Source organism: Meriones unguiculatus, chromosome 5 (assembly GCF_030254825.1).
Source record: "Meriones unguiculatus strain TT.TT164.6M chromosome 5, Bangor_MerUng_6.1, whole genome shotgun sequence".
In the NCBI taxonomy this organism is placed as follows: domain Eukaryota; kingdom Metazoa; phylum Chordata; class Mammalia; order Rodentia; family Muridae; genus Meriones; species Meriones unguiculatus.
In genome coordinates, this window is record NC_083353.1 from 112,069,747 (window position 1) to 112,088,881 (window position 19,135).

General features: G+C 43.7%; 1 protein-coding gene across 1 annotated transcript in view; it reads left to right on the plus strand.

Annotated features, from left to right (window-relative positions):
• The first annotated feature begins 1,981 nt into the window (after positions 1-1,981).
• Positions 1,982-19,135, plus strand: part of LOC110546072 (alpha-2-macroglobulin) — a 46,172-nt gene continuing 29,018 nt past the window's right edge. Inside the window, exons 1-15 of the mRNA XM_021632650.2 lie at positions 1,982-2,199; positions 4,061-4,244; positions 5,069-5,225; positions 5,383-5,435; positions 6,823-6,843; positions 7,104-7,272; positions 7,791-7,875; positions 10,181-10,301; positions 10,935-11,049; positions 11,204-11,313; positions 13,296-13,457; positions 14,384-14,611; positions 15,045-15,108; positions 16,266-16,408; positions 17,450-17,599. Of these exons, the coding sequence (XP_021488325.1) occupies positions 2,105-2,199; positions 4,061-4,244; positions 5,069-5,225; positions 5,383-5,435; positions 6,823-6,843; positions 7,104-7,272; positions 7,791-7,875; positions 10,181-10,301; positions 10,935-11,049; positions 11,204-11,313; positions 13,296-13,457; positions 14,384-14,611; positions 15,045-15,108; positions 16,266-16,408; positions 17,450-17,599 (1,857 nt within the window). The 5' untranslated portion in view covers positions 1,982-2,104. The remainder of the gene's footprint in view (positions 2,200-4,060; positions 4,245-5,068; positions 5,226-5,382; positions 5,436-6,822; positions 6,844-7,103; positions 7,273-7,790; positions 7,876-10,180; positions 10,302-10,934; positions 11,050-11,203; positions 11,314-13,295; positions 13,458-14,383; positions 14,612-15,044; positions 15,109-16,265; positions 16,409-17,449; positions 17,600-19,135) is intronic.

A 19,135-nucleotide genomic window follows, 5' to 3' on the forward strand; every position in this document is an offset into this window, starting at 1 on the left:
GACCGCTTCTGCCTCTAACAAGGACAACTGTTCCTTGTGCCCTTGTCTTGGGCTTTTGACTTTCTCATCCGCATTGTCTGAGCATCACCGTTGGATTCCTCAGACTGCACAAGTAGGGAAATCTAGGGTCCCTGGGTATTCAGGCACCTTAACTTTGATCTACAATAAGAAATTGTGCATGTTTTCAAGATTCTGTCCACAAAGAAACACCACAAACCCATTTTCACATTATGATCCAGGAACATTGGCAGTTAAGGGTGGAGAGATGATTCACAGAAGTAATGACACACCAAGCTAGGATGCGGACTTCACTCCTAGAACAAACAGACCAAGAACAAATGCTTGGACATCTCACAAGCACTTTCTAGAAACAATCTATTCTTTCAGCCCAGCCCTCTGCTCTCGCCTCTGCTCCTGCCTGCCCGTTTCTTGTCTTACTCAGTTAAAGGCAGCTCAGTTCACTTACTGACTGGCTGGGAAATGAAAACAAACCAGTTTTTATTTCCATAATCTTGTCTCTCAAATATGCTGTCACTCCGCAACCTCTTAACAATTCCGTTGAGAACATCCTGGTATCACACTCACTCCCCTCATTCTCCTGACTTCTGGATTGTTTCCTTTGTCACTCCTCTGTATCTCAGCAAGACCGAACTCTTCAAGGAATAACTGTGAGCTTCAATACTGCCAAAGTTCATCTCTGATTTAAAGCCAATTCTCTTTACCACCCTCCTGAGTAGTCAGGCATTTCCTCTGGGACGAGTAAGTTTCATTTCATCAAGAGCATCATTACTGCTCTCGAAGATGCATGTCATTCTGAAGCTTAGGGTGGCCTCCCTCCCCCGTCCCCTTTCTCTGACTACCCCCACTCACACTTCATGACCCACTTGAGAGTTTTGCTCCCCTCCTCCCAGCCCACTGTTTCCAGGAGCCCACATACCGACTTCAGGCTGTGTGCCTCTCACCTCTGCCCTCAGGGAGTCTTCAGCTTCTCTGATGATAATGGTTGGCTACTGCGTCCCTCTCTCAAAAATCTGTTCTATTCCCCTGCCCCATAAGAATGTCAGAACTTCTGTGCATTCTTGCTTCTACTTCCTCGACATTCTATCGCTAGGTTCTAGCCGGGGAGGATCAATACATGGTTAGAAAAAAGCAAGGAGCTGCGAGAATGAGTGCGTGGATGCACGAATGGCCTCTATGACCTAGAGATGAGAGAGGAGAGAGTGTCCTGCCCTAGTGTTTGTAGAGTGATGGCAGAGACAGCTGGGGCCTTTCTTAGGCACAGTAGATTGGGGTGACTTGAAAACTTGTTACCTCTCATTTTCTTAAAACAGAAACGTGTGTGTGTGTGTGTGTGTGTGTGTGTGTGTGTGAGTGAAGGCTGAGGTCGATGTTAGCGTTATATTGAGGTTTAGAAATGCAGTTGAGGCTAGACTGGCTGGCCCAGGATTCTCCTGTCTCCTGCCCTCCATCTCCAGAATTACAGCTAAGCATTAGGAAACTTAAACAAAACAAACAACAACAACAAAAACAATCATTTCTCCTGGCCCCAAAGCTTCCTCTTCAACCCAGTGTACAATATCTCTAAAGTCAAAACCCACTTCGTAGTTTGGTTCAAAATTCTTTCCATGGAAGGCTGCTGACAGTGGGCCTCACGTTAAAGACAGGCCTGATGGGGCCCAGAACTGGCTGACACACTCCACTGGGAGTGAACTGCCTTAGCGGCCTCTGGCCTCCCCTCCGAGCCAACTATCCAGGCAGGAACCCAGAGCATCAATAAAAAGGCACTGCGGGGTGCTGCGGGGGTGGAGAAGCCGATTATCAGCTTTATTGTAAAAAAACAGAAAAAGTGAGCAGTAGCCTGAGAGCGGTTAATCCTTCTGGGAATTCTGGCTAACGGGGCAGGAATTAACCTTGTCAGTAATTAGGCCATCAATGACCCTTTCAGGGAACCTTCAAAGACCTCAGCTTTGTTTAGAGAACTTGTGTGGGTGGAACCAGCTGTCTGTACAAAGAACAGCATAAAGCCCAGCAGCACGTTCAAGGACCACTTCTCCGGCGGGGGAGCGAGGCGCGAGGCAGCCGGGGCTCCGGTCCTCCCCGCAGCATGGGGAAGCGCAGGCTCCCTCAGCCGAGCCTGGTCCTGCTGTCCCTGCTGCTGCTGCTGCCGCCGCCCACAGATGCTGCCTCATCACAAAAGCCGTGAGTTCCACAGAACGCCGGAAGCTTGAATTTGGGGTCTTCTGTTCCTTTCCTACAACACCATCACCGTCCTCCTCACCTCTGAGGTTCCTTCCAGCTCTGAGGTCTTCCAGACCCTCCCCACCCGTTCTTTCTCCTTAACTGAGTCTCCATCGCGTCTCTTGAGCTCTCTGGATTTCGGAATATCCAAATTCCCTCGCGATGCGCAGGACCTCGGGGGTCTCCCTTGAAGCTTTGTCCCTCTTGCCGGCTCCTTCACCTCCCTCGCCCTGTTAGATAAAATAAAGACGCACCTCTCCAGAGTGGCGCTTTGGGCCGGGGTTTGAAAATGCCTAGCAACGATTTCAAACGTTGACGTTGGTGCTGAGAAAGCTAAACGACTTTAGTGACCAAGCAGGACTATTGTGCAAATCAGCTAGTCAGGAATTCTGTGTCTCAAAGAACCAAGAAAGGATCAAGGAGAATAGACGAACAGCTAGAACAACGATGGTTCTGGGTGACTTAGGGCAGGTAGTACAAGAGGATGTGCAAGAAATGGTGACAAAGACATAGTTATTTACCATTTACTTACTCATACCGGAGACTGCTTTTCTCAGGGCTTATATTTACACAAAACAATTTTTTTTTTTTTTTAACGAGGAATATCCAGCTAAAGATTCCTAATATCCATAGTGGAAGGAGCACACACAATTCTCAATAAAGATGTGCTTTGAAAGCATTTTAATTTTAAATTTAATACATACGTATCATGATTTATATTTTTGGTAAGTTGTGCACTAGAACTTCTGAAAATACCTCAGTCATGAAAAAAACACTTGACACTTACGAATTCATGGTCACACATTTAAAAGAAGAGTTACTGTTAAGCTTATATATTCACAGGTATATATTACATATTAATAAAAAATTAAGAGTTGTTCATATTTTGAAGCGTAAGGAGCTCATAGTATAAACTTCTAGATAGAAAGTGGCACAGAAAATAGAATTTTTGACCATTTCAAAAGTTTTTACATTTTATTTATTATTGCTTTGTTGTTTTTGTTCATTTGTTTGTTTTGTGGTTTTGTTTATTTGTTTTGAGACAGGCTCTTGCTATGTAGGCCTCGGCAGCCTCAAACTTGTTGAAATCCTCCTGTCTCAGTCTTTCGGGTCGTGTGCCACAACGTCTCCCAATACATATTTTTAAGTAGGTGATTACCACCTATGATATTTAAAATTCTATGGGGAAGTTAAAAGCTAATTTAAGAGAAATTAAGCCTCATTTCAGAGTGTCGAAAGAGTGTGTTTGCTTACTGTTTGAAATCGTAATGAGAACAGAAGTTAACCTGAGAGTACATGAGAGGCTATGCCCTTTAAAAGCAATCTGGAGAGGCGCTGTTTGCAGCTGTTTGCAACTGTCTGTCTTCAGCCATGGTGCAAACCGTCTGCCCCGCTCGCTCCTGAGTTACCAGAGGGCTAATGCCTTTGAATGGAGCTTTTCTCTGCATTGGGAAAGGCAAATGCATATGATGCAAACAGGCATCCAGGTTAGGTAACCACAAAGGCTCTGTCGTCTGCCCACAACTAGACTCTCAACTGCTGACTCGCTTTTGACTAGGCTCAGATTCCTTATCCGTAAAACAGGAGCAAGCCCTTGGTGTGTACATTTTTACAGGCTTGCCGAGTGCATGCCTATACTCTCTCTCTCTCTCTCTCTCAACAAAGATGTTCACCACAATGGTCTGAGGGTGAGGAGGAGAGGGGGAGGGAGTTCTTATGCCACCCAGCAGTTTTGGGTCTGCCATGCCTTACTGAATTACTAAGGATGATGGTAATGGGACTGACGGAACGCAGTCCTCTAACTGTACTCTTCGGTCCCCAGCATCTACATGGTGTTGGTCCCCTCCCTGCTTCACACAGGCACCCTCGAGAGGGGCTGCCTCCTTTTCATCCACTTGAACGAGACAGTGACAGTGAAAGTGTCCGTGGAGTCTGTCCAGGGAAACAAAAGCCTCTTCACCGATCTTGTGGTTGACAAGGAGTTATTCTACTGTGCTACCTTCCTTGTGAGTTCGGCCACTTGGCTTACGGGCACATGACTCATTTAGAGTTGGGATCCAGTATTATCGAGATGAAGCATCAGGAAACTGGGTGGCAGGAGTGTGGTGTGGTGGGGCACAGGGCTGGTGGTGGAAGGGGTGTCAGTAAAGAATTCGAAGGTGACAAATGAGCAACATCTGTTTCCACCTACATATTACAGGCATATTGAAAATAAATTCAACGGTCAAAGGAAAATTTTATTCCTCCTCTTTTTTTTTTTTTAAAGCATGCAGTAGAGAAGGGGGAAACATGACTTTTGCTTAATATTATTTTATAAAATTCCTAAAGCAGACTGGGTCAAGGTTAATCATAAGCCACCACTGCTGATGGACAAAAATGCCTCATGCTCTTCTAAGAATAAAGATGGTAGAAAGCTCCCTCAGCAGGATTCTTGCAATCTGGTACTAACAGAATGGTTCCCCACCACCACCACCACCAATAGCATTAAGGCTCTGAAGACCTGCCTGCACAACGTCCTGTTAGTGTATAATAACTTTGCCAAAGGCAGTGTGTAGCTGGGTCAATACTGCACTGTGTTTTCTATACAAACCAAGATGAGATTTTTTAGTCACAGCTTCTCTACTAATGTATCCCCTCATCTCATACTCAGGCTTTCCCATTTCTAGAGTATCAAAATGCCTGGCCACGCCAACTTCCCAGAGGAGAATGAGGGGGTGAAATTAAGAAAAAGTGTGAGATCTCCACAGACATGTAGAACGGGGGTTGCGGGGGAGAGGAGGACGAGGCTGGAGAAACACACTGGGTTTTTAGACCCTCTTCTGTATTTCAGACCCCACAGTCTTCATCCACTGAGGTGATGTTTCTCACTGTCCACGTAAAAGGAGAAACTCACGAATTCAGGAAACGGAGCACGGTGCTGGTTAAGAGGAAAGAGAATCTGGTCTTTGCTCAGACTGACAAGCCCATCTACATACCGACACAGACAGGTATGGTGAGGTCCACCATCAGGGCAGCATCTAAAAACTCCTCTTGCTCTGCCTGCTCCTCACAGTTGCTGTGATCCTTGTTCTTTAACAGTTTTTGTTGCCCATGGATAGGACTGGTCAAGGGCTAGGGATCACCGAAAAAATATTTCTATTTCAGTGAAATTTCGTGTTGTTTCATTGGATGAAAAATTTCGTCCCCTTAATGAATTGGTAAGTCTCCTGTTACATAAAATCATTGTTGTTTGTATAAAAATGGCTGCTTAAGTTGTAGAGGGAGGGAGAGTTGAATAGTATGCACAGTGATTTCTCACATTGCAATAGTGCAGGGCCTTTATCTAAAACATTATCCCAGGTCAGACGGCAGGTAACGCATACTGTCATGTTCTGGCACTCGATGCTTGTCATATAATTAAACTTATCCTTCAGTTTCTAACTAGGAAAAGTGAGAAACTGAACAATGGATAGCTGCCCAAAAATCTAAGTTCAAATATTTCTTAGAGATTTAAATGTTTTTCAAACACGCCAAAGTCTCTGCTGTGAAAGAAGTGGGAAGATTAAATGTATTCCTTTGTGACTCGGCCACAATGTGGGCATCAGACCAGCTCTCCATTCTCAGCTGAGTTTTTCCACCACGTGTTCCCATCTCAAAAAAAGAATCAGTTCTCCTTTAGCTCCAAAGACATGATGAAATGGTATGACCTTGGCTTCTCAGTCTCTCACACCCATATCTACTTCATACAAAACGGTATTGGCTTAGAAAAAAAAATCCTATTTCTTACTACCTGAATTGTTACAACTTGCCCCAACATCTGTAAACAAGACTGTTACTGTAATCTTGATATTTGTCTCTCAGCTTCTGCCTTTAGTCTATCTGAAATTGAATATGATATCCACCGCTCTGTGAGGTTAACATGTATGTGTGATATATACTTATACACACATACATGCACACACATATCAAACCCTATATATATATATATGATGCCATACATACCATATATATATATGTTTTTTTCCCTGTCCATTCTTTTAGAATAAGGACAAACACACATACTGTTCTTTTCCGTACTGCTGTGTTCTAAGCATCTAGAATGGCATACAACATACAAGTAGCTCTGTAATGAATATTAGTTTTATAAGTGAATAAACATTGGTGGCAGAGGAGATATTCTTATCCCTTCCCATTCTTAGAAGTGCCTCATGATACATATTAATAACTCTGTCCAAGACTAGTTCCTTCCATTTCCATGTATTTATTTTTCAGTCTGTGAAGTTGCATAGCAAAGGAATGTTCTTGAATAGGATGCTACAAGCACTTAGATAACATTAACAAGTCCCGTTCCTAACAGTAGACACAATATGCCACCATTACCCATGGCCAACTAAGTTCTTAACATTACCTATTAATTGCTTGAAATGAATTAATTAAAACTTTGAAAAAGCTTAATTTGTAGACTACATACAGATAGATAGATAGATAGATGATAGATAGATAGATAGATAGATAGATAGATAGATACTCTGTATATGTTGAATTATTCTACATAAGCTAGAATTGGGACTATTTGAGAACATAACATTCTTTCTTTTCTTTCAGATTCCTCTACTGTATGTTCAGGTGAGCAACATAAATAGTACACAATTAGAAGAAAGCAGTCATTTCAGGGGAAAACTCCTTTGAGGACGTCTGAGAATATGCCAGAGACTTTGGGGAAAGGAGAAGACCCCAGTTCACGCAGCGATGGGTGACTGGAACTCAGCTGCCCTCTGAGCCTTTCCATTTTCCCTCTTTGTGGATAACATGGGAGTCTCCATAGATTTCTTTCATAATCTCAGATGTTCTCTGCGCTTCTGTGAATTGTGGTTCATTTATTACAGGACCCCAGAGGAAATCGTATCGCACAATGGCAGAGTGTCAAGTTAGAGAGTGGCCTCAAACAGTTGTCCTTCCCCCTCTCCTCAGAGCCTCCTGAGGGCTCCTACAAGTTGGTGATACGCACAGACTCGGGCAGGACCATAGAGCACCCCTTCTCTGTGAAGGGATTTGGTATGGATCATGGAAAATCATGGGACGTTGTCCTTCATAACCGAGACCTCTAGGGCTCAGAGTTTGTGCTAATTTAGATTCATTCTGCTTCCCATGAATGCATGTTTTGGGCTTAGAGTAGAATCGATTATATCTAAGTCCAGTGGGGTGTTAGTGATTTGAGAATAAAATGACATTTAGTTTAGTTGTTTGTAGCAATACTGGATGACCAAAATAAAATACTGTTTCAGTAGTGAAAGTGGGAAGAGGGAAGGGAAGAGAAGTGGAGAAAGCGAGAGAGAGAGGGGGGGGGGGGAGGGAGAGAGAGAGAGAGAGACTCTTTAAGGTTACAATGAACTGTCATAGCTCCTTAATCAAAATCTTTCCTTGAGGATGAAGTAAGCATAGATAAATTGGAGAATGGAGTTACCTTTACAAAATACCAGACTATCATTAGAGAACTGTTACAAAGAACTGGAAAACATTGAAGTCTTCAGATCTGAAGAGCAACCACTAACCTCCTTCACTGTGACCTACAGTGCTTCCCAAGTTTGAAGTCAAAGTGAAAGTTCCAGAGACAATCACCATCCTGGATGAAGAGATGCGTGTGTCTGTGTGTGGCGAGTGAGTAGATGGAAATGAAAATAACTCCTTCTTTCCTTCCCTCCCTCCCTCCCTCCCTCCCCCTTCTCCCCCTTGCCTCCCTCCGTCCCTCCCTTTCTTCCTCCCTCCCTCCCTCCCTCCCTCCCTCCCTCCCTCCCTCCCTCCCTCCGTCCCTCCCTCCCTCCCTCCCTCCCTCCTTCCTTCTCTCTCTCTCTCTTTCTTTCTTTCCCTTCCTTCCTTCCTTCCTTCCTTCCTTCCTTCCTTCCTTCCTTCCTTCCTTCCTTCCTTTTTCTTTCTTCCTTTTACTTTCTCTTTCTTGCTGAGACAGGGTTTCTCTGTGTAACCCTGGCTGCCCTGGAACTCATTTTGTAGAACAGGCTGGCTTCGAACTCACAAAGATCCTCCTGCCTTCGCCTCCCTAGGGATCCACTGGGATCAAAGGCGAGCACCACCTCTTTGAAGCAGATCCACCGTTTGAGATACTTTGGCTGATTCCCCCCAAAGCAGGGGCCACATGGGAACTTTAAATTCCTTGGGAGTGTTTCCATCTGTAGGCCAGTCTTCTCCTGTTTCTTTTGTGTGTTTCCTTCTTTTATTTTAAACTACTAACCATCAGTGGAAGCAGAAAGGTTTTTCAAATTATTTATTTATTTTATGTGTATGAATGCTCTATCTGTATGTACACCTGCACACCAGAAGAAGGCAGTAGAGGGTATAGATGGTTGTGAGCCACCATGTGGTTGCTGGGAATTGAACTCAGGATCTCTGGAAGAGCTGACAGTGCTCTTAACCTTATTTTCTTTTACATCTCTATCAACATTTCTATAACTGCCAATGAGGTGGGGACCGTTTATAGAGAGGCCACATGGCTAGAAAGCTGAGCATTCACACACACACATGCACACACTCAGGCACTCAGGAGCATGTACAGGCACACACATAAGCACACGCACACACACACTCATTCACACTTGTGCGCATACACATATAAATGCACTGAAAAATATTGGCTCTCCCTTAGCCATGAGTGGTATCGGTAAATAATGCACACTTACACGGGAATTTCAGTCAGTAACAGGCCACCGACCTGACCTTGCAAACAGCGGGCAGAGAGCAGGTTCAGGCTGCTCCAGCCTGTCACCTCCCTCTCTGCACTGCCATTTTCTTCGAGAGACTGAACATGCGCTTTCAGGATGATCCCTTTGAACCCAGAAACGTCTGCAGGACCTGAGGCCCCCAGTCTCAGAAACCTGTAGTGGCACTCACAGAACAGAGAGTGAAAAACGCTGGCTCTGCCTTGAGATCACACATGTGGCAACATACGATCAGCTGCCTCAGGGCCGTGGCCGCCAAGTCCCCTGTGACTGCTGATCAGTGCTCCTGCGAAGAGAGACAGGGATACTTCAAATTCTCAAGCAGGGGAGGAAACATATGTCCTTGAAAACAGAACAGTCGTGTGTGACGCTTACGCTGCAACCCTATTTTCCTCATAAAAAGTCACAAGCGTATGTAGAGTTTTACACTGGGGAGACCTCAAACAGTAGTTTGGATTTTTAAGTAGTTTTGAAAATATCTGTAGTTTCTGTTATGGTGTGTGTGTGTGTGTGCGTGCGCATGTGTGTTGGAATTACTTTCCTCTTAAGAATGTAAAATTACACATCCTCTCTTTCGTGTGGATCCTCGCTTGTGAGGCTGATGTGCGTAGGAGTGGGGGGGGTGAGTGTGTGTGGGCACATGCTCTGAGACCAGGAGACCATGATTAGGGAAGAAAGAGGAGAAAGAACACGTGTGGCCTGAAAGTGGAGAAGGGGCCATGAGGAAAGTTGCTACAAGAGAGAAAGGGGATGGGCAAGGAGAGTGGGGGAAATTTTTAAAATAAAAAAAATATATATCTAGCCTTTGTAAAACAAAACAAAACAAAACAAAAACGACACCATTATTTAGATTACACTGAAAATTTAAAGGCAAAAAACTGAGGGCATTGATCTGTGCCTGTGATCTCAACACAAGCGGAGGCAAGAGGATGGTGAGTTCAAGGCTCCCCTAGGCCATAGAACTGTCCCAAAATAAGTTAAATTATAATTTAAAAAAAAATCAAAAATTAAAAAAAAATAAACAACAACCCAGGAAAAGAGGAGCGCAGTGGGGTGAGGAAATTTCCTGAATGGCAGCCAGCTTGTTTGCGTCTGGTGTGTAACAAGCGACCCCTGCGCAGGGTAGAAGGTAACATTGGGAGTGGATGTGCTACCGCGGAAGGGGACTTGCAGAAGGAAGGAGCAGGGATGTCCAGGGCCTGCTTTGAGTTTTGGCAATGTTTCCACGACAGATACACCTACAGGAAGCCTGTTCTGGGGCATGTGACTGTAAACATCTGCAGAAGGTCCAGTGAGCCTTCTAACTGCTTCGGTGAAGACTCGCTGGCTTACTGTGAGAAACTCAGTGAGCAGGTAGGCTTAGAGACGTGCCTTCCGGGGGCTAACGAGAAAGGCGCTGTTGGTGGCAACACACTGTGAAGGCAGGAGGGGAATTGTATAGTAGCTTTAAGAGATTAAAAACACATAAATGGCCGAGCTAAAAGAAAATTCCCTGTCTTTTGCGATTGAAGTTGAATCACTTGAAGTTTTTCCCAGGCATCATCTGTAAAAGGAGAAAAGCCACGTATCATTTTGACCTTGAAGGGTGTCAGTTCCATTCTCTTTCTAGAAGCAAGAGTGCCCCATCTAGAGACAATCATCAGAGAGACCACCAATGACCAATGTCTGCCATGGGAGGGGACCCAGCATTTGGCGAAGCCTTAGCTCTCTGTTGCACGAAGATTACCCAAAACCATTAGTGTTCTTCTCAGTTGTTGTTTCTAGGGAATGTCAGGCAGCGAGGAGTTATACCTGTCAATTATACACAAGGTACTGTCACGAAATCATCAGCAATTAGTCAATTAGTCTCTGGGTAGTGAGTATTGTGTCCTTAAAACAATAGGAAATGTGTACTTCATTTTATCAACCCCCTACAGTCTACCTGCTTCAACAGCTACCGAACTGTGCAGAACAATGCGCTTTATGTTTTATTTTCTCCCTTGTTAGCTAGACAACCGTGGCTGCTTCTCTCATCTACTAAAAACCAAGGCTTTCCAGCTCAAGAGGCAAGAGTATGAGATGCAGCTCGAAGTGAGCGCCAAGATCCAAGAACAGGGAACAGGTTGTGTGTTGCACGGGTGTGGGAGAAGAACACGAAACTCACTGGCTGCCTGGGCCAAATTATGAGCTGTAAGGAAGGAGGTAACGATCTAAGAAATTCATGGACGTCGGCCTTTAACAAAGGAATGTATCCCTCTCCCCCCCTTCTATTTCAGGTGTGGAGATAACCGGAAACGGGCTCACTAAAATCACAAGAACCATCACCAAACTGACGTTTGTGAATGTGGACTTGCATTTCAGAAGAGGAATTCCATTCGTTGGACAGGTGGAGTATTTTTCAATTCATCAAGCCACGTGCTATCAGAATGCACATCATAGGTACAAAGTCTGTTCAGGTTCTACCTGGCTACCCCTGTCTGTCAATGTAGCCAGAGGGGGAAAATATAACCAAATGTCTGATACCTAACCGAAAGTTACAGTTTACAAAAATGGGTGCATTTGTCTTAAAGTTGTCTGTGAAGCCTATAAAATCGTCCCAAAGGCTTATCAAGGTTGTCCAGGTTCACGAAAGCAATCAGTCTTTTTCCATGGTTTACACAGCAGGTTTTCACGACACTAACTCCCAGGCCCCTTGAAATTCATGATGACCGGTTGCTTTATTCTTCTAACATCAACTCTGTGTGGAAATGGACACATGTATTGCTTTCCTTCTTGTTTTGAAGTATTAAAGAGTCTGTTGTGCCAGGGGTTTTCAAAAATATTATATTAGCATTACTTTTCTGTAAGAACAAATATATCTATATCTATATATATATACACACACACGCATATAAATTATGTGTATATATGTGTAAGAACAAATATATATGTATATACACATACACACACACACACACACACACACACACATATGAAACAGCCATAAATATAGAGTTAAAATGCTCTTTGAGGTTTCTACTCTTCTTAATGACCTTTCTCCCAGACCTGTTGTGATTTTTCTACTGAGGGCTGATGTTCAAATGATTTCGGTAACTCCAGAAGCCTGAGGCTGTATTTATCCCAGTGGGAAATGCTGTGGATTTTCTTTCTTTCTTTCTTTCTTTCTTTCTTTCTTTCTTTCTTTCTTTCTTTCTTTCTTTCTTTCTTTTTTTCTTTCTTTCTCTTCTTTTTAATTTTTTTTTCATGTGGAAGACAGGACTAGACTTAGAGTACACTGTGGAAGGGTTCAGTCATTGTGACAGAATATATTTAGAGCTAACCATTTCCTGAAGTCAAAGCGTAGTCCATTTAAAATTCTCAGAAGTTTACTGTAGTCTTTATAATTTAGTGCTGGGAAGTAACTTTACTATCTGCAGCAAGACTATCTCAGCAGAAGGCAAAAGGGTGGAGTTGTGTGCCCATTCTTGTGTTTGCACACGCAGTTGACATTTTCTTGATAAACCTAGATAGTATTGATATTTAAGGATGCTGATCCATGTCAGCCTGTTTTGTTTTCTGCTAGTACATATACTAGATGACTGATATGCCAATAATCTTTATCTCATCACTATACACCGCTTACCTATGTATTAAAATTTCACATTGGATTTTATGAATACCTTGTGTCAATTAAAAAAATTAAAAAAAATTTAAAGTAGCTTATAGCAAAAATGTCAGCAACTTTATACTATGGACTGGGCTGCATCATTTATCTGTTCATTTGGCTGAGTTCGGTATTAACAACCGTTTGGTTTTTAAAGCCTGCTCTAAGGATGAGTGTGCCTCCTCAGCTTTGTCTTTGTCATAGGCGAGTACATCGTAAAGACTGCCCACTCTCCAGCAGGCTCACCATCTCGGATGGGAGGGCAGGAACACATGCAAATCAACCAGAGAAGCATGTGGCACCCGTGTCAGGACGCTTTGTTTGTATACATACATAATGCTGTGCCATAATGTTAAGCCATGGGGAGTTATCTCATCTACCACAATGTCTGAATCACAAATAAATTGGAGGACTGAATTAAGTTTCTATTGCTATGTAACTCTCTTCTAGATATCATTCTCTGTGAGTTATACATAGCGCACAGTCTTTGCAAATTAGCCACAGTGCATCTGTTAGGTCACTCCTATTTATTCTTGTTGCTTTGTATCTCTTCACACTCTTATTTTTCTTCCTAGCATTGGTTACTGCTCGCTAAGTCTATATTAGTTACATGTTTATTTAACATCTGTCTCCTTTACCACGTTGTAGCCTCCTGATGATACCCACAGTGCTTGGCACTGTGTGCATGCAATGCCTAAAGAAAGACCTTTGCTTTTAAACTTCAGGTCCTGTTGGAGAACGGGAGAGGTGCCCCTATTCAGTATGAAATGATCTCCATCATAGCAAATGAAGCAAACCATTACTTAAACGCTACAACGGATAAGGATGGCCTGGTGTCGTTCTCCATCAACACGGACAACATCATGGACACCTCCCTAACTGTCAGGGTGAGTGTGGAAAGAGCTTGTAAAGACATGAGCAAGTCTCAAAAATAACATTGCAACCTAAAGAGATGAACTCTCCAAATTGTGTTTAGTCCTATGGAGAGAAACAAGCTTTATAACTTAGAGGCAATTCAAGGTCAACTTTTACCAGTTTTATGGGTGCTGTATTTTATAAGGTGGTACACCATGGAAAATATTGTGCCAAGTAAAATAAAATAGAATAAACTGGTGTTTCTATAAAATTTAGCAGTCTTATTCTTATGTACACATTATTGTTCACCCTACTGCCCAGTTGCATGGCCGTAGCTAATGATGATGTACTATATATTTCAAAAAAGCCAGAAGAAAGCAATTTAAATGTTGTTGCCATAAATAATAATAATTTTTTTGTTAACAAGTAGGATGTTTGGTCTGATTTAAATATTATGAAATTCAGAACTACGGAATGTATTCACTCACACACCTAAGATAGGCCTGGAAAGCACACCAGCTAATTCTCCAAACTCCGCTCCAGCCATTGCTATTGGCAGCCATTTTCTATAAGGCTATGCCATTTCATTGATTCATAAAACCCAATGGGAACCAGTCACCAAAGGCACCACAGCCTTGCGAAGCGGTGACTGTGTTCACCCTCCCTGGTGAGCTTTTGTAGTTCTGGTGTCTCTCTTCACTGACAAAGGAGCAGAGGCACCGTCAAGCCAAAAAAGCAGCAAGCTCTATGGCTCATGCTATTCTCTTCTGACATATAAATACCAAACTCAAAAAAAGGGCCACAGAACATGCCTATATTTAAGCCAGATAAATCAAATAAGGGCCTTTCTTGCTTTTACTACAGAGGGAGGAGGAACAAACATTGTGAGGACATCGTGAGGCCAGGGGTCCCTGATCCACCATCTAGTAAAAATGACATCGTTTTTCTAATTCCTTAGGCCAAGTACAAGGATAACCATGTCTGCCACGGGTTCCGATGGTTGACAGAGGAGCATGTGGAGGCTCAGCACACGGCCAGTGCTGTTTTCTCACCAAGCCAAAGCTTGGTGCACCTGGTATCCACGCCTGGCGAACTGCGCTGTGACCAACGGCTGCACATCCAGGTGCTTTATATTCTAAACAGGAAGGCTGTGCAGGAGCTGAAGAAGATAGTCTTCTATTATCTGGTGAGAAGGGAGGGCGCAGCCTTCCCCCTGCAGATAAAGCTCCCTGGGGGCGCGGGATTATGGAATTGTAGACATCACTGTTTTGGCTTCCTTTAAAACTTATTATTATTATTATTATTATTATTGTGCGTATCTGTGTGTGAGTGCCCAGGGGGGCCAGAAGAGTACATCTGGTCCCTTGGAGCAGGAGTTACAGGTGGCAGTGAGCTGCCTAGCATGGTTGCTGGGAACTGAACTTAATGCTCTTAACTGCTGAGCCATCTCTCCAGCCCCTGGCATCTTAGTCTTTTTTTTTTTTTCTTCTCTTTTCTTTTCTAAAGTCTGACTTCTCGTGGGGCTAATTATTTCCAGCAGGGGCTCAATAAGACAAGCGTGTGGAACGGAAGCCCAGCTAAGATCTCTGTTGGAAATTTTTTAATTTCCTGTCTTGCAGCTCATGGCAAGGGGAGGCATCGTTCGCTCAGGGACTCACGTGCTGCCTGTGGAGCCCGGAGACAGTGAGTATGGCATCATCAGCTCTGCTCCTTGCCCACCACCTGACCTTGCTGCTCGGCCAGGAGCCTTCCAGACAGGCTCTTTCCCATCTAGTCACAATAAAGAGGAAGCCAGGTGGAATGCAGTGTCCTTTCTGCCATCCATTATCAAATAGGTTTTTTTCTTTTTTTTTTTTTTTTCCCAATATACTTTCCTTAGGTTAGTTAAAATGTTGGTAGGGTCACAAGTATGCTGTAGTTATTTCAAATTTTCCAGCTAGAAATGTTCACACATTCTCTTCTCCGTATGGAGGATGTTTTAGAATTGTGTAAATGGAGAGGAGGAAAACTTTGGGGTGCTTTCCACTTACCTGGTTCTGTGCTAAAGTCTTCTTTGTGTGTGTGTGTGTGTGTATGTGTGTGTGTGTGTGTGTATGTGTGTGTGTGTGTGTGTATGTGTGTGTGTGCGTGTGTGTGTGTTTCCTCTGAAGTTTATGATGATTTATAAAGGGTCAGCTGGTCATTTCTACCATGGAATTGGACTCTGCCCTTGGATAACAGAATAATAAACTTTTGAAGGTTTCCCCCATTCTGATGGGATCCAAACACTGGCTTACTAGAAAACTATGAATGCTTTACTATAACTTCTTGATGCAGCAGACTCAAGAAAAGTTAAAGCAAACGCCATAGTTTACGCAGGTTTCAAAGCAGGCTTTTCTGTGGGAGTGTAGACGTTCAGGAGACAAGGATACCGCCATGTTTCCCAGCGGGTAAAAAGGAAAATAAGCATGAGTGCAGTATGTTAACCTCCTGCCACAGGTTCCAGAGCTTACTTCTCTCCTAACGTGAGCAATCAAGAATGAATGATGGTGAAACCGATACTTCCTCTCTCTCAGCTAGCTTTTGAGGGCAGTGTCAGTCAGCCAGAGCTCAAAAGTGACAAGAAAAAAAAATACATATGATTTATATAAGAAGGAGGATTTCGTGTCATTGTCTTCTCCGAGGTCAGGGTTCTGCAAGCTTGTCATGCCTTTGTTCTGTGCACTGCTCGTGATGTCTGCTAACTCCAGCGGCTGCTGGCCAGCCTAGGTGCCCACGTTGGCCCCACGTAATAAAGGACCTCTCATTTTTCACCCAGAACGTGTTTAACCCATGACTACCTCTCGTTCTCTTTGCACCAGTGAAAGGCCACTTCTCCATATTTATCCCGGTGAAGACAGACCTGGCTCCTCTGGCTCGATTGCTCCTTTTTACTGTTCTGCCTGGTGGAGAAGTAGTCGCAGATACTGTCAAATATGAGATTGGAAACTGTCTGAACAACAAGGTGGGTCCGTTAAAGAATAAAATGTCAACATTTATCACTAGTAGTCCCATTTTTTTTAAATTAGTTTGTTCATTTTGCTTCCCAATCTTGATCATAGGGACCTCCTCCCTCGACTCCTCCTGGTCCCACCTACCCACTTTCCCCCTATTCCCATCCCCTACTCTTTAGAAAGGGGGAGTCCTCCTCCCTTACCAACTGACTCCAGAGTATCAAGTCTCTTCAGGACTGCCTGCATCCTCTTCCTTTGCCTGCATCCTCTTCCTTTGTGATCCGACAAGACCGCCTTGCCCAGGGGAAGTGATCGAAGAACAGGCAACAGGATTCATGTTAGAGACAGACCCTGGTCCCCTTACTAGGTGACTTACATGGAGACTGAGTTGCCTACTGGTTACATCTGAGCAGGGGGCCTGGCCCCTCTCCACCATTCACCTCTCCGAGGTCCAGATTTATTGGTTCTATTGGTCTCCTTGTGGAGCTCTGTCCTCTCCAGGTTACCCGTTTTTTTATACCTGTGTGGACTAGTGGGTTAAATTGTCATCCTAGCAAGGTTCTACAGGGTCACTGCAGACTCGCATTAAGGAGTCATGTTATTGCCTCCCTTTGAAAATTATCTGTGCAGCACCGACTCATCACCCGTAACCTCTCTCAGTGGCCTTTTCCCCACTCTGTGATGGAACACTTGGAAGTTCGTGAGCAAATTTAAAGACCTCACAAAGCCCAAATGAAAATGCTTAGACCTTTTTGCGTTACACAAACCCAGATTTAATGAGCACCCACTGTATATCAGAGGTAAAAGACTGACCCTTCAAGATGGCCACTTAAAAATGCCTTTGGAGAGACCATTACAGTCATCCAACTGAATCTTGAAAACCAAAGTGAGGTTCAAGGGGCAGGAGGGGGGAGGCCTCATTCAAGTAGCATAAACCAACCCCTGTGAAAGAGTCCGAAGTTGTTCTGTGTTGAAGGTGAGGAATATCTGGGGAGTATAAAGGACACATGGTGGAATTCAGATATCGATTTTTCTGACCTTTCTTTCCTCAGGTGACTTTGACCTTCCACCCAAATAGCAGTCTTCCCGGCACCCATACCCTCCTTAGCGTCATGACTTCTCCTAATTCCCTCTGTGCCCTGCGAGCTGTCGACCATAGCCTGCTGCTCCTGAAGCCTGAGGCTGAGCTCTCTCCATCCTTGGTGAGTCCTTGTCAGCCTTGGATATGCGGGACAACCCATGTGAGGGTCCTGAAGCGAGAGGAAACACTTGAGTAACGTAAGAAACCACGGTTACACTGAGGAAGGTGGAAGAAAATGATCAAAATCTAGTATATGAGATTCTCAAAGAATAAGTAAAAGCATAAAATAAACAACTATAGTTTCCTAAAGGTTGATAGTTTTGAACTTTGCAGGATACTTTTCTTAGTAAGGAAGATCCTCTTGCCAACGATCTCTCGTATGCCTCTTTCCTCTCTCCCATTACTAGCTTCTGCAGGTGAAAAAATGATGCCATTGCTTTGCCTAGTATATGGAACTAATCAGAGAACCAGTATTTTGAAAGGTGAAAACACAATACAAATTAACCAGAAAGACTTATGATTCAAGCGTCCATGTCCCTCTCCAGACCATGTGGCTACATAAGCTGTGACTGTGTTGAGCCACTGAGCTTGGCTGAGCTGAGGAGGGCAAGAGGCAAGCTGTAAAAAAAAATGCTGCAAGAGATGGACAGATGTTCAAACAAAAAGGGTCATTTCTGATTGCAGAACCGGGAGGTCATGATAACGATGCTTATGTAAAAGAGAGCAGAGTGGCCAAAACCCATAACTCTGCAAAATCAATAACATTTGTTCTCAAGCTAGTTTTAACATCTTAGGAAGCCTCGTGAAGATGACAAACTTTATGAAGCAGGTCTGGGTGGCCTCTTTGCTCCAAGACTACACAGACCCAGTGGTATTTCAGATTCCTGTTTTCATAAGAATGGCGTCAACTGAAATAAGGAACATCACAAATTGAGCATCATTACTGAAAAAAATTTAGAAAAATGAATCACTATATGATTGTGACATTGAGAAATAACATAGTTGCAAAAGGACATAATGAAAGGGTGCACTATTACCCATGACTACTCGTCAGTATATACTGATTGTATTTTCTTAAAGCTTCACATTCTCATTATGGAGGCCAGCTGGAATGTGTTCTGGCTAACGTGTACTTATGAAAGCTTACAAAAGCAGATCATATCTTTACACTTCATTAAAAAAGTAAGCATAGGATTGGCAAGAAGGCACAATGAATAAAGGAGCTTGCAGTCAGTCCTGATAATTTGAGTTCAATCCCTGGAGCCCACATGGTGGAAGGGAAGAATGACACAGGCTACCTTCTGACACACCTGCACGCACACGCGCGCGCGCACACACACACACACACATGCACACACATACAAAGCCAATGTGGTGTCACACCTTTAATCCCAGCACTCGGAGAGCAGAGGAAGGAGGATCTCTGGGAGTCTGAGGCTAGCCTGATGTCTGTAGTAAATTCTGGGACAGCCAGGACCACATAGAGAGACCTGGTCCCAAACAAACAAACAAACAAACAAGGTTAAAAAAGGAAATAGAAGCCTAAGAAAAAAAAGTTCTTGATCTGTACATTTCTACTTTATTTTCCTGTGTGTATATTTATGGTATGTGTGGATATGCAGGTTTCTCCTTGCACAGTGGGCTCTGGGGGTTGGAA